Source organism: Neolamprologus multifasciatus, chromosome 6 (genome assembly GCF_963576455.1).
Source record: "Neolamprologus multifasciatus chromosome 6, fNeoMul1.2, whole genome shotgun sequence".
In the NCBI taxonomy this organism is placed as follows: Eukaryota; Metazoa; Chordata; class Actinopteri; order Cichliformes; family Cichlidae; genus Neolamprologus; species Neolamprologus multifasciatus.
Window position 1 is genome coordinate 35,050,431 of NC_140444.1, and position 14,449 is coordinate 35,064,879.

General features: G+C 41.9%; 1 protein-coding gene across 1 annotated transcript; it reads right to left on the reverse strand.

Moving 5' to 3' along the window:
• Positions 1-2,519: 2,519 nt before the first annotated feature.
• LOC146517500 (sialoadhesin-like) lies at positions 2,520-12,931 on the reverse strand. The gene is made up of 11 exons (XM_085164345.1): positions 12,826-12,931; positions 10,720-11,073; positions 10,373-10,600; positions 9,745-10,095; positions 9,411-9,644; positions 9,017-9,277; positions 7,038-7,298; positions 6,483-6,743; positions 2,981-3,071; positions 2,820-2,877; positions 2,520-2,694 (listed from the first exon to the last, which is right to left on the reverse strand). The coding sequence occupies exons 1-11, from the start codon at positions 12,887-12,889 to the stop codon at positions 2,674-2,676; spliced, it is 2,184 nt and encodes a 727-aa protein (XP_085020471.1). The 5' UTR covers positions 12,890-12,931; the 3' UTR covers positions 2,520-2,673.
• Positions 12,932-14,449: the final 1,518 nt, after the last annotated feature.

Genomic DNA, 14,449 nt, shown 5'->3' on the forward strand with positions numbered 1-14,449 from the left:
TCTTTATTGTCCTGCAAGGTAGTAGTTTCTTAAGCATGGTAGAGCCATCCCTCCTCTTTCTTATCCTTGCTGCAGAGCACTGAAATGATTCTAGGTTTCATAACCTGCCAGATGAATTAGGAAATCTATTTGTCCCACTCTCTAAACTCATTATCACTTACTTCTACCGACAGTGTTCAAAAATATATAAAAGACGAGGGAGGATATTCATCTTCATTTTAAAATGGTATAAGGTTCCGTCTTTGAGAGTTTAAGTTTAAATAATCAGCAATTATATCAGATATAATGTCAGGCACATACCACACTGTGCCCGTGCACATTGTGCAAAATGATATTTTTGCACAATTATAAGTGAGGGTGGAAGATGATCGTAACAGATGGCAGAGAGAGGGGAATCTTTCCCTGACATTTGCATGCTTTTTCCAAACAAACATGATCGACATAAACTTGTGCAGCTAGTCGCTGTGAATGGCAGGTGTGGCCATTCATTCCTTTGAGGCACTGCCTCGCTTTTTCTGTCATTTCCATATAAATTCTATGTTTACTATTAAAAGTCCCTGTTATTGATGTGAGTTAACGTGAGTCTTAAAGTGTCTGACCTGAACCACAATGTCAGAAAGTTGTGTCCAAAAGAGGAAAGTAAAAATTGTTTTAAAAATACTCAGTCAGTGAAAATAGCTGACTGTGATATGACCCGTACCACATACAGGAGAAGACCCACAACATTGTCAAACTCATTTCTTTTTAACAAAACAAGCCAGAGATGTTTCAGTGTGACAATAAAACCTGAAGTCTTTCCAATTCTGTATTTATGTTTACAACCTTACATGCAAATTCTTACATACAAAACAACATTTTTACATTTAATTTTAAATCCTCACCAAGGACATAATAAAAATGCAAAGGCGTAATTTACAGCGGTTCCCAGCATTAAGCACCACTTAATGATCAAAATAACAAAGAAGGTAGAAAAACAAATGTCTTTTTGGTTCATCAGGCTGAGAGTGAGAATGACTTTAAGGGATTTCACAGTAGTTATGTACAAGAATTACAGATCCTTCCATCATCATTTTTTTTCTAAAATGTATCTTGAATAAAAACACTTTTGATAACAAAACAAATACATGTTAACTTGTTTTGACTAAATATGATGATGTGGGAACTTTCAGGCTAAATATCTTTAGCCTGAGTCTCAGGTGTGTCAAACATGTCGCTCACTCTACCCACTGTCTGCCACACTGCACCTGTCATGGTTGGCTGTGTGGCAGGCAAGCAGAAGTGGTGGACCCAAAATTGCAGGACTCTGGGAGACGGGAATAAACTGAAAACAGCTTTATTGCTGGAGGAATGATTCACAAAATAAGACTTACAAAAGCAAAACAAAACTCTAAACCGAGGTGCTGGAGGACTGGTCATTACAAACACACAGCAAGTTGAGGGTGAACAGACGTTAACGACGCGACACAGAGTAGGGGAAGACACAGACACTAAATACGAGAGGTGAACGGAGCGAAGAGGAAACAGCTGGGAGACACGGCTGACGCTGATGACACTGACGAGACAGGGAGAGCACAAAGCTGAACGCACTGACATAGGACACAGACCTACAAAATAAAACAGGAAGCACACGACAGACAGAGACACAGACTCGTAAACAGGCATAATGACGTCACGGACAGACAGAGGGACACACGGGCAGAGAAGAATAAGCACAGGCAACCTAAACCAAACATGAGGGCAAGATAACAAAACCTAAACCAGAAATAATCGTCATCATCATCAACATCATCGGATAACTAAAGAATCAGAATATAATTATAATCAAAACAGTATCACCAGAGAATAAAAACTAATCCATAATGCAAAAATAAACCAAAACATAAGAAACTCAAAATGCTGGTCGAACCGACCCAGGACCGTGACAGCACCGAAGTAAGAAACAGATAAAGCATTAAATGATGAACTGCTGAAATAAATAACAGAAGATTGACATTATTTTTTGTATAAATGATACCATTAAACAAAAGCATCTCTGTGTCTTTCATAGTGGGCACAAAAACATTTCTGTAAATTAATAGAAATTGTTGATCATTTTGATTATGGAGCAAAGCACAGAAAAAGAACTCCCAGTACTGTCTCTGTATTTTATTTTTTATATTTATTTAGAGTATAAGCTCAGTAGATTTCTTTGTAATGACATTAGATTGGCTGAATGTGGAAAAACACCACAGGCTGCTCAGCGCAGGTTTCATACATGAAGAAGAAATTTACAATTGTGGCAGTCTTTGATTTATTGAATGAATTTTTTTATTTTTTTTATTTTTTTGAATTGAAATTTTTATTTCAGTCAACAACAGCAGATTATAATTTTACATAAAAGTACTCAAACAGTAACCAAAAAAGGAATAGGCTGAAGCCTTATACTTATCCTATCCCTTACCCCCATAAAAATAATCAAATCCTTAACCAAGAAAATAAATAACATTGATGAATAAGTTGTATAACAGTTTGAAGCAAACATTTTAGTTTTAATGATCTAACACACAAAAGGGCTGTTTGTGACTCTTGAACTGAACACCTGCTGTAACCTGACTGCACTTTACACCAGCTGTTCCTGCTCCTCCTTGTCATCTGTCTGTGCTGCAGTCAGAGCCTTTGAGGATTCATCAGGATTCAGTCAGGATGAGAGTATACCTAATGAAGAGAGATGAAACGCTCAGACTGAAACAGCTTCACTCATAAAACATGTGCATGTATTTCATAATAAGTCATTTGCTGAGTGTCACTTGCTCCAACTCCAATAATGCAAATAAACAAACCTCAGTCATCTCTACAGGTTCATTTGGTTCAGTTTTTAAGATGATGCGCTTCTTCCTCCTGGATATAATAAAAAAAGAACTTTAGTATAAATGTTATGAACTTTCAAACTAAGGGTCTAATGGGAAAATAAAAGAGGGGTAAAGTGTTTGTATTGTTTTACCTCGTCAACAGACTCAAGACAAGCAGAGGAATCAGGATCAGGACCACCAGAGTCAGCCTGATGATATTCCTGATTATTATTTCGGATTTCCCTAAAACAGAGACAAATACATGGCAGAGATTTCTCAGCAGTAAGATTAGATTGTTTTCAGAAGACCCTTATGAAGAGAACATCGAGGGAACAGTTTACCCTGCCCGGGATAGGGTTACCGGGGCCCCGCCCTGGAGCCAGGCCCGGGGAGGGTGCCCGAGGGCGAGCGTCTGGTGCCCGGGCCTTAGTCCATGGGGCCCGGCCGGGCACAGCCCGAAGAGGAGACATGGGCCCATCCTCCCGCAGGCCCACCACCTGCAGGAGGCGCCATAGGGGTCGGGTGCATTGTGTGCCGGGTGGCGGCCAGGAAAGAAGGAAGGTGCTCTGACTTCCAGCACCCCCCCACCCCACCCAGTCTCCAAGCAGGACTCTGTTGTCCTGCTCGGAGACTTCAATGCTCACGTATGTAACGACAGCGAGACCTGGAGGGGCGTGAATGGGAGGAACGGCCTCCCTGATCTGAACCCGAGCGGTGTTTGGTTATTGGACTTCTGTGCTAATCACAGTTTGGCCATAACGAACACCTTGTTCGAACATAAGAGTGTCCATAAGTGCACGTGGCACCAGGACGCTCTAGGCCGTAGGTCGATGATAGATTTTGTAATCGTATCACCAGACCTGCGACCATATGTTCTGGACACTCGGGTAAAGAGAGGGGCTGAACTGTCAACTGATCACCACCTGGTGGTGAGTTGGATCAGGTGGCGGGGGAGGACGCTGGACAGACCCGGTGCACCTAGACGCGTAGTGAGGGTGTGCTGGGAACGTCTAGCAGAGGCCCCAGCAGCGAGATCTTCAACACACACCTCCGGCAGAGCTTCGACAGCATTCCGAGGGAGACTGGGGACATTGAGTCCGAATGGACCATGTTCAGCATCTCCATTGCCAAAGCTGCTGCATTGAGCTGCGGCCGCAAGGTGGTTGGTGCCTGCCGTGGTGGTAATTCCCGAACCAAATGGTGGACACCAGAGGTGAAGGGAGCCACCAGGCTGAAGAAGGAGTCCTATCGGGCTTGGTTAGCCTGTGGGACTCCGGAGGCAGCCGACAGGTATCGACAGGCCAAACGGAATGCGGCTCGGGCAGTAGCTGAAGCAAAAACGGTGTGGGAGGAGTTCGGAGTGACTTTCGGACTGCCTCGAAGAGATTCTGGCAAACCGTCAGGCGTCTCAGGAGGGGAAAGCGGTGCTCTGCCTGCACTGTGTATAGTGCTGGCGGAGCGCTGCTGACGTCGACTGAGAAAATTGTCAGGCGGTGGAAGGAATACTTCGAGGACCTCCTTAATCCCACTGACACGTCTTACGAGGAGGAAGCAGAGTCTGGGGATGAGGGGAATGACCCGCCAATTACCGGGGGCGAGGTCACTGAGGCAGTTAAACAACTCCATGGTGGCAGAGCCCCTGGTGTTGATGAGGTCCGCCCCGAGTTCCTGAAGGCTCTGGACGTTGTAGGGCTGTCCTGGTTGACACGGCAGTACCCCTGGACTGGCAGACCGGGGTGGTGGTCCCCATCTTTAAGAAGGGGGACCGGAGGGTGTGTTCCAACTACAGGGGGATCACACACCTCAGCCTCCCTGGGAAAGTCTATGCCAGGGTGCTGGAAAGGAGAGTTCGTCCGCTAGTCGAACCTCGGATACAGGAGGAACAATGCGGTTTTCGTCCTGGTCGCGGAACACTGGACCGGCTCTTTATCCTCTCAAGGATACTTGAGGGTGCATGGGAGTTTGCCCAACCAGTCTACATGTGTTTTGTGGACTTGGAGAAGGCATTCGACCGTGTCCCTCGGGGTTTCCTGTGGGAGGTGTTGCGGGAGTATGGGGTGTCTGGCCCATTGCTAAGGGCCATTCGATCCCTATACAACCGTTGCAAGAGCTTGGTTCGCATAGCCGGCAATAAGTCGGACTCTGGGTTCCGCCAGGGCTGCCCTTTGTCACCAGTTCTGTTCATAATTTTTATGGACAGGATTTCTAGGTGCAGCCAAGTGGCGGAGGACTTTTACTTTGGTGGCCTCAGAATCTCATCTCTGCTTTTTGCGGATGATGTGGTTCTGTTGGCTTCATCGGGTGAGGGCCTCCAGCTCGCACTGGAACGGTTTGCAGCCAAGGGTGAAGCAGCGGGAATGAGGATCAGCAGCTCCAAATCTGAGGACATGGTTCTCAGCTGGAAAAGGGTGGAGTGCCCACTCTGGGTCGGGGATGAGTTCCTGCCCCAAGTGGAGGAGTTCAAGTATCTCGGGGTCTTGTTCGCGAGTGATGGGAGAAGGGAGCCGGAGATCGACAGACGGATTGGGGCTGCAGCTGCACTAATGCAGACGCTGCACCAGTCCGTCGTGGTGAAGAGGGAGCCGAGTGTAAAAGCGAAGCTCTCAATTTACCGGTCGATCTACGTCCCTACCCTCACCTATGGCCACGAGCTGTGGGTAGTGACCGAAAGAACGAGATCGCGGATACAAGCGGCAGAAATGAGCTTCCTCCAAAGGGTGGCTGGCCTCTCCCTTAGAGGTAGGGTGAGAAGTTCGGCCATCCGGGAGGGGCTCAGAGTAGAGCCGCTGCTGCTCCACATCGAAAGGAGCCAGCTGAGGTGGTTCGGGCATCTGACAAGGATGCCTCCTGGGCGCCTCCTAGGTGAGGTGTTCCGGGCATGTCCCACCAGGAGGAGGCCCCGGGGCAGACCCAGGACACGCTGGAGAGATTATATCTCTCGGCTGGCCTGGGAACGCCTTGGTGTTCACCTGGATAAGCTGGAGGAGGTGGCTGGGGAGAGGGAGGTCTGGGCATCTCTGCTTAGGCTGCTGCCCCCGCGACCCGGCCTCGGATGAAGATGGATGGATGTTTGCTAGGTGATGCTATTAGTTATTTATTGTTATAATTCACTCATACAAACGTTTTTCCTTTAAAATTAATGAATAAATGACTATTTTAAATATTGTATACAGTATAACAATTATATTAATATACTAGAAGATGCATTTTCTGAAGAAACAGCAGTGTGAATGCTGATAACTGATATTTTGAGCTGAAATGAAATAATTGCTGAATGTTAAGAGAAAAAAAGAATTTTTCACTTGAAAACAAAAGTGCAGAACGGTTGAAAACTGAAGTTCACACAGAAGTTGAAAAATAGCCGAACATGTTTAAAATGTGTATTAGAAAAACCTGAGTAATGACAAATGAAAATTTAGAGTCAGAAAACATCTGAATAAATATTAAAAGTTCATATTCTGCATCTGAGCTTTGGAAGACACGCTGTCTGAAAGAAAACAACGATGGCTTTGTTTTGAGGTAAAAACAATGGCTGTAGATCAAACACTGTTGTTTTCTTTCTTCGATGCTTAATCAGCATCCACACTAATTACTGCATAAATGTGTGTACTGTATTTACTTTACATTTGTTATTTTAAAGAGTGTAAAATTTACTTGTGACAACAGTCAGCTGTAAGGTGGAGTTATGAGTCCCTCTGTTGTTGTGGGCCACACAGTAATAACTCCCACTGTGCTCAGGCCTGATGTTGCTGATGGTGAAGTTGTGTCCTGATGTTTTAGGTGAGTCTTCATCCTCCTTGTACCAGGTGTAACTAGCTGCTGGGTTAGCATCACTGCTACAGGTCAGAGTGACTGAACTACCCTCCACTATCTCAGCAGAGGGACTCACTGACACAGAGGGAAGCTTTGGAGCATCTGTTAATATATAAGAGTTTAATGTAAATTATCAGTGTCTTACACACACCGTTAATGAAAAAAAAACTAAGTTTCATACGTAGAAGAGTACATTGATGATTCTTATTAAAAGAAATTCACAGAACAAAAAAAAAAATCCTAAATAACCTTTAGTCCACAAAAGTGTGACAAAATCGTGTAAAATATGAATAAAATACAAATACAAATCAATATTGTTTTGCAAATAATCAGAACACAGAAAACATACCACATATTAAACTAAGACAATGTACTTTAAAAAAATATTTTACTCACATTTCACTTTAATAGTTCTGCTTTCAGATCTCTTTTGTCCCAGCTTATTATCAGCTGTACAGTAATACTTTCCAGAGTCAGAGGGCAGGATGGAGCTGAGAACATGTTGGTTTTGGTAACTGAGAGGGTTGATGACATCCTCCTTGTACCAGGTGTAACTAGCTGCTGGGTTAGCATCACTGCTACAGGTCAGAGTGACTGAACTGCCCTCCACTATCTCAGCAGAGGGACTCACTGACACAGAGGGAAGCTTTGGAGCATCTGGAGGAGGAAACATACAACATATAATTACAATATATAGTTAGAACAAAATTTCAAATATTAATAGCTTATATTCTAAAAGGAAAACATTGTAAACTTCCCAAAACGAAACAAATCAGCTTTATTGAGGAGTAAAGGAGTAAGAGAAGTGAACTCACACACTGTTAGAATGGAAAAGCTCTGATCCTTTCACAGCACAGTTAAAACAGGTTTTTCTTCAGCTAAAAACTTGTTTGATTTCAATATTAGAGGAAACCCAATGAAACTGCTTTGCTTTGAAGAATTGCTTTGTGTATAATGAGAAGCTGCAGTTGATGTTCTCAGTTGGATAAAGTCGTCTGTTATTTAAAGAAATGTCACAAATATTTGTATGAACACACTTTTGAAAGTGGAAATGATCGGATCAAACTTTATATCACTATTTACTGAGATTTTGATGTAGACATTTGTAATGTTTCTTACATGTGTTCACATATCTTAGATTATAAAACACATCCTGCCATTTGTCCTCCAATTTTCAAAAGCATAAAGCTGACTAATTTCTGCATTAGGCTGGATGGAAAATCCAGCAATCATACCCTACACACTTTTTTTTTTAGTGATATGACCAACTAGAAATAATTCTGCCCTTGCTAGTCACCTTAAACTAGTCTGTGGTCTTCTTATTGTATTAATATATAATGGCAGTTACTTGTTCAAAGATGAAGAGCCCACTGGCCAGTAACCTGGGCTGCACCCTTGACAGATGACTGAGCATCAAAAAAAGAGGGAAGGATGTAAAGGAGTGAGGGAAGGAACCAGGAAAGGAAGCAAATGACAGCCCACTGGCAAAGGCAGTGTTATTCTGCAGCAAGGAGTGGATGTTAACCTGGAAGAAACCAAGGATGCTTCTGTCTGGACTGCTAAGATTAGCCAAACTCTGCAAACTAATATGCCACCCAATTTTGAATTCGGTGGGAGCAACATGTCTCAAATTAGTTGGAGCAGAGACATTTTTACCTTTTTGAGGGTCTGAATATCACAGGCATCCAATAATAATCTCAGTCAATGCACCTTATGGACACAGATTTCTCTAGATTCTCTTAATATTTGATGACATCATGTACTATAGCTGGTCAAATATCCACAGTCTTAAAACATAAAATCTTTAATTTTACATCGTGGACGATAATTTTGTAAAATTTCCATAATTTGTAGTCACAGGTTTTTACAGATTGAAGAACCTTTGCCCGTCTTTACTTCTGAGAAACTCTCAGATTTTATTTTTATACCCAAACATGTTGCGAGACTGTTGCCAGTTAACTTGATGCAACATGTTCCTCCAGATGTTTTTAGTAACTCTTAGTTTTCCAGCCTTTTGTTGGCCCCAACCAAATTTTTGGACTTGTGTTACTGTCATCAAATTCAGAATGAACAAATATTTTTTTCTTTAAATCATACATTTCCTCAGCTGATATGTTTTCTATGTTCTATTATGAATAGAAAACATAAAATTTGTTTATGAGATTTTCTAATCATGTAATTCAGTTTTTTTTCTATTTGAATGCATAAAATAGTTCAGCTCACACACTCAGCCATTGAAAATAAAAAGAATAACAGCATTTCTAAAAACTGCAAACATGGTGTTCATGATATGTAACTCAAGTTTTTCCATATTCCCGCAGCAGTCTCACAACTCTTCAAAAAGTCTTTACAGCTTATAAATGTATTTTACTCACATTTCACATCAATAGTTCTGCTTTCAGATCTCTTTTGTCCCAGCTTATTATCAGCTGTACAGTAATACTTTCCAGAGTCAGAGGGCAGGATGGAGCTGAAAACATGTTGTTTTCGGTAACTGAGAGGGTTGATGACATCCTCCTTGTACCAGGTGTAACTAGCTGCTGGGTTAGCATCACTGCTACAGGTCAGAGTGACTGAACTGCCCTCCACTATCTCAGCAGAGGGACTCACTGACACAGAGGGAAGCTTTGGAGCATCTAGAGGAGAAATAAGGAGAATGACAACATGGTCATAACAACTAAATTTTACATGATTAACAGTTTATATTCTAAAACAAAAACATCATAACCTTCTGTTTGAGGAGTAAAGGAGTAAGAGAAGTGAACTCACACACTGTTGGAGAAGGAAATGTCTCATATCCTTTCACAGCACAGTTAAAACTGTCTGCAGTATCAAATGTGTTCAGTTGTAAATATTGTTCGTCTGATGAAAGTTTGTGTCCATTCCTGTACCAGATGTAGGAAGATTGATCAGGTAGCTGACAGTTGTTGTGACATGTCAGCTCTGTCCAGTTAGAATAAGAGTTTACTGTTGATCTCCTCACATGTACCTGGAGCTGTGGATCTGGGAGCAAACAACAGATATTATATTAAAACAACTCAACATACAGACAGCTGCAAAGCTTATAAATGTGTAAAGTGACTTTCTGTAAAATTTATTTTACCTGTGACAGTCAAAGTGACTCCAGGTGATCCAGTATATTTCCCTCCTGGATCGTTTGTTATGAACATGAACTTGTACTCAGCTGAGTCGCTCTCTCTCAGGTCTGAGATTCTCAGAGTGCAGTTGTTGTTTTCACACTGATACTGAACACGGTTTCTGTGCTCTGACTCTGTTTTCAGATCTGCAGGTTCATTATCTTTGACTTTAGTAAACCAGAAGGTGTTTGTAACTCTTGTATATCTTCCATTTATAGTCGATGGGTATCTGAAGGTGCAGCGTATTTCTGCTGTTGCTCCTTTGAAGGCACAGACCTGAGTAGAAGTGTAAGTCACATCCCAGACATCCTTCACCACTGTGAGACAGAGAGAGTTGGATATTAGTCAGAGTCACAACATCCGAGGACAGAAATGAAAACGATGTGATCAGGCCTCAGTATAAGCCCATGAGAAAGGTCTCCTCCCTCCAGTGACCTCAGTGTAGGATAACTATTTATGAGCTCCGACTACACAGGTTGTGTGATCAACAAAAAATACAAGCCAGTAGTGTTACGCTCATGAAAACCTATAAAATCTACAGCTCATTTGCCACACGGCTCCACAACATGGCATTATGTTAAAGCATAAACTCACCCACTGAAGGAGAGCGGGAGTTCTCATTTCCTCTGACAGCACAGGAAATCCTGTTTGTAGGATCCAGGTAGTTTAGATGAAGATTAGATGTTTGTCCTCTGATGATCCTTTCATTCTTGTACCAGATGTAGGAGAGATTATCAGGCAGAGGACAACTGCTCTCACACTTCAGATCTGCTGACTTAGAAACACCTCTGACAGCTGATCTGCTCACCTGCACCTGCAGATCTGCCCATTAGTAAATAAAGAACATTAAGCTCAGCTGACAACATACAGATAAAACACACAAACACACTCACAGCAAACACTTGGATTTAAAATAGTAAACGAGTGGACGAACATGTTACCTGTGACAGTCAAAGTGACTCCAGGTGATCCAGTATATTTCCCTCCTGGATCGTTTGTTGTGAATATGAACTTGTACTCAGCTGAGTCGCTCTCTCTCAGGTCTGAGATTCTCAGAGTGCAGTCGTTGTTTTTACACTGATACTGAACTCGACCTGAATACTCTGGATCTGTTGTCAGATCCACGACTTCATTATTACTCTCTTTTGTGAGCCAGAATGTCCTCACAACTCTGTAAGGATTATGTGCTCTGGATGGGTATGTGTAGGTGCAGCGTATCTCCACTGAGGATCCTTTTACAGCACAGATCTGAGTAGATGTGTAACTCACTCCCCAGCCATCCTGACCCAGAACGACTGTAACACAGAGAACATCATAACAAAAAATAAAGTTAGATTAATGAAAATTAAACTCATTTGGCTACATTTTCAGCTCCACGTGTTGGACAGAGAAATAGACTCTCACTTAATGTTAGAATAAAACAAACTATGATGATAAAGATAAATGTGTAGAAGTTACAGATTTGATTCCATTGATCCACTATTACAGTCACCATATGAAACACTAAAAGCATGAACTCCTCTTTCCATTATGATGCGTGAGATGTCGTTCTGGGAGTTAACTCAACCACAAAGAGCAGTAAAGTTTTATTAAACAGTTGTTTTCTTTGTGTCAGAGTATTTTAGCAGGTGATAGATGTCATCGTGAGCACAGATGAAGATCTAAAATAATGTTTCAGTGGCAAGGTTACCCTTGACGCCCAGGTTAACACAGACAGAGAGGGAAGCAGGAAATTCCCGGGCAGCCTGAGTGCATCTTGTGACACGGAGAGTGGCGAAGGAAGGGCCAATGAAACGGTGTTTCATGGGTCCAGGGTGAAGCCCACGGTAGCAAACAGATAAAAGTTGAAACCTTTTGTTGGAATTATTGCTCACGTAGTTTCATTTATTTCACTTTAAATCTTCAAACTTAGGGAGAAAAACTGGTTTCACACCAATAAAGTGCCACAAACAATACACCACTAGCATTTCTGTTAGAGATGCAATGTGTGTGTTATCTGTTCACACACCACATGCGCTCATTTTACAGGCTAAACAAACACAATCTCTTAGTGTGCGTGAATCTTATAGACGGAGTGTCAATCACAGCATGGTCGAGGTGGAAAAGAAGAAAATAGGGGGAATGACAGTGAGTGTAGGAAAGGTGCAGGAAATGAAGCAGTGAGAGGAATATAGAGTCTTACACAGTCAGTATCAGAGTTTTTGTTATTAAAGGGTACATTTTAGACAATCAATTATTAACTCAGAAACCCCCCAAAACAGGAAGGCACTAATCACTACTGTAGTAGTCTAAGCACTACTGAAGAGCAGGTTAGACCCAAAATAGGCCTAATGGAGTATTTTGGTAGTTTAGTCAAATTGAGTTCCAGCACACACTTAAAACATCCACTGCTGACCAAAATGAAGCACAATAAAGAGAAATAAAATGGAAAACATAGGAGAATAAAACAGGATTTTAAAAAGTAAAATAATAAATACATAAAACAGATAAAAGTAGTTGAACCTCATTCTGATTTAAAAACTAAAGAATAAAAAATAAAAATGTAGTCTATGGAATTAACAATTTTTTACACAAGTAACTTCTGGGATAAATTGCACCCAAACACACTTATATAACAAGAGACACACTGACACATAGAGACACTTCAGCAGAACCACAAAGAAGTTCATCCTGAGAAAATCCACTTAAACACAACAAATACATTCTGTGAATCTAAGACGACAGATGATTTATAATAATTAGACTAAGTTATTGGGTCTTTCACCCAAACATCATCAGTGTCCAGATTTATGGCACTGGAATAAAACGCAGATAAAATGATTAGACTGCAAAACTCTGAACTGCTGAGTGTTAACAGTGCAAAGAAAAACATTCAAGAATGGAGACAGAAGGCTGGAGCTGCAGAGCTGTAAGGACAGACGATGTTTCACACAGCATCATTTTACAGATGGAAGAAAAATACATTCACCTGAAAACAAATCAGTGTCTGAATTATATTTTCTGTCACATTTGGTTACTCAAAGTAGAATTACTCACAGCAGACCAACCTGTCACAGTGAGGAGAACAAATCCACTGACTGCTGTTATTACACTCATAGCTGCTCCTCTCATTGCTCTGTGTGAGCCGTTAAAATGCAAGTAGATAACTGACAGTCCTTTCAAAAAAAAAAAAAAAAAAAAAAAAAAAAAACCACACCAAGACACAAGTGCAACACAAAATCACACACTCACACTAATAAGCTAAACAAGGCAGGTGTGTACACTCAAAGGATCCCACCACCAAGGCACCCTAGTCTCCTCCACGTCGGCACTCCCCATCTGAATAAAAGAAACAAAGAAAATTTTAATATATTACAACAAAACTAATATGTATGCGTAACAAAAATACAAACTACAAATCAAAACAGAAAAACAACATACAGATTGTATGTTGTTTTTCTGTTTTGATAAAACTTTAAAATCTGGAGCAAACGGAATCGCCGTATTGCTCCAACTTGCCGTCTGCCCGACTATAAATTAATCATCCGGTCAGTCAATATGTACGCCGGCTGACTCCCATAACCGGCGTGCATATGGCCGCTGTCCACGCCGACGTCCACTTTAAAAAGCTGGCAGCAGCAGGAAAAGAAATCTCGCAACGGGAACAGACGGTAAAAGCAAAGCAAAGCAGCAGCACTTCAGTTAGCGTAGCGTAAAACTAAGGCCCACACTTCCTGCAAAGCATAATAAGTAATTACTATAAAACAAACAATAAAAGGCAGAGATCGTAACGAAATTGAATTACGTACCGAGTAAACCTGCGTCATGAAACATGAGCAGGGTGGCTCATAGGAGGCTTCCACAGCTATGACCTAAAAACAATATCTGTTTACCACCAAGTAAGGTAATGTACACACTAGTGATGTGACGTTCTGTATCGAGGCTTCGAAGCGTGTGTCGAGTAATTGAGGGGACGTTTCCGCGAAGCGCGTATCGAGGCTTGCTTCATTTATGGGAGGAGCTGAAAATGATGACGTCCGAAGCCTCGCTGCCCGGCTGTACCACGTGACTGGTTCATGAAGCGGTTCGAACTTTGCCGCGAGATATGACAGCGATATGAACCCCTCAGACTTCATTCAGAAATGTAGGTGTTTGATGGAGAGTTGCGGTTAGTGAGAGTTAGAGACAGTTTGGAGACAGTTTGGAGGTTTATGAGAGTGAGGAGAGAAAGTCAGGAGAGAATGGAGCCAGCTAAGAAGAGGAGGATGTCCTCCCCTGTGTGGGAACATTTTGATTTTATTCCTCCCAACAAGGTATGTAAATTTCTACAGAAGATGTATTTTCATAATACTGATGGTGCAATAAAACATATGTTAAGCGGCTTTACTTTTGTACAAGGTGAAGTGTTTGCTATGTGCCAGGGAGCTGGGATATAACAACAACACCTCATCCATGCTTAGGCACTACAGAGCTTTGCATGAGAATAAGGGGAACACCGATTGTGGAGCAAGACCAGGTGAGCCATCAAATGTCATGATAATATAGCATGCAGTAATGTTGCTAAATGATATAACAATATTATACAATGCAATAAGTGACGTGTGTGATATTTATATTTGTGCTTTGTTTTTGTTGTCTTTCCTCAGGAGAGCAATCTCAAATAGATGAAGACCTGGTTAGCATGGTGATCGA

What these genes read in the sequence shown, in the direction of transcription:
- LOC146517500 (XM_085164345.1), bottom strand. Translation starts at nt 12,889, where the DNA reads ATGAGAGGAGCAGCTATGAGTGTAATAACAGCAGTCAGTGGATTTGTT. An exon ending in TGTTCTCCTCACTGTGACAG is followed by an intron (nt 11,074 to 12,825) that starts GTTGGTCTGCTG and finishes TCTGTGTTACAG; the next exon opens with TCGTTCTGGGTCAGGATGGC. An exon ending in CAGAACTATTAAAGTGAAAT is followed by an intron (nt 6,744 to 7,037) that starts GTGAGTAAAATA and finishes ATATATTAACAG; the next exon opens with ATGCTCCAAAGCTTCCCTCT.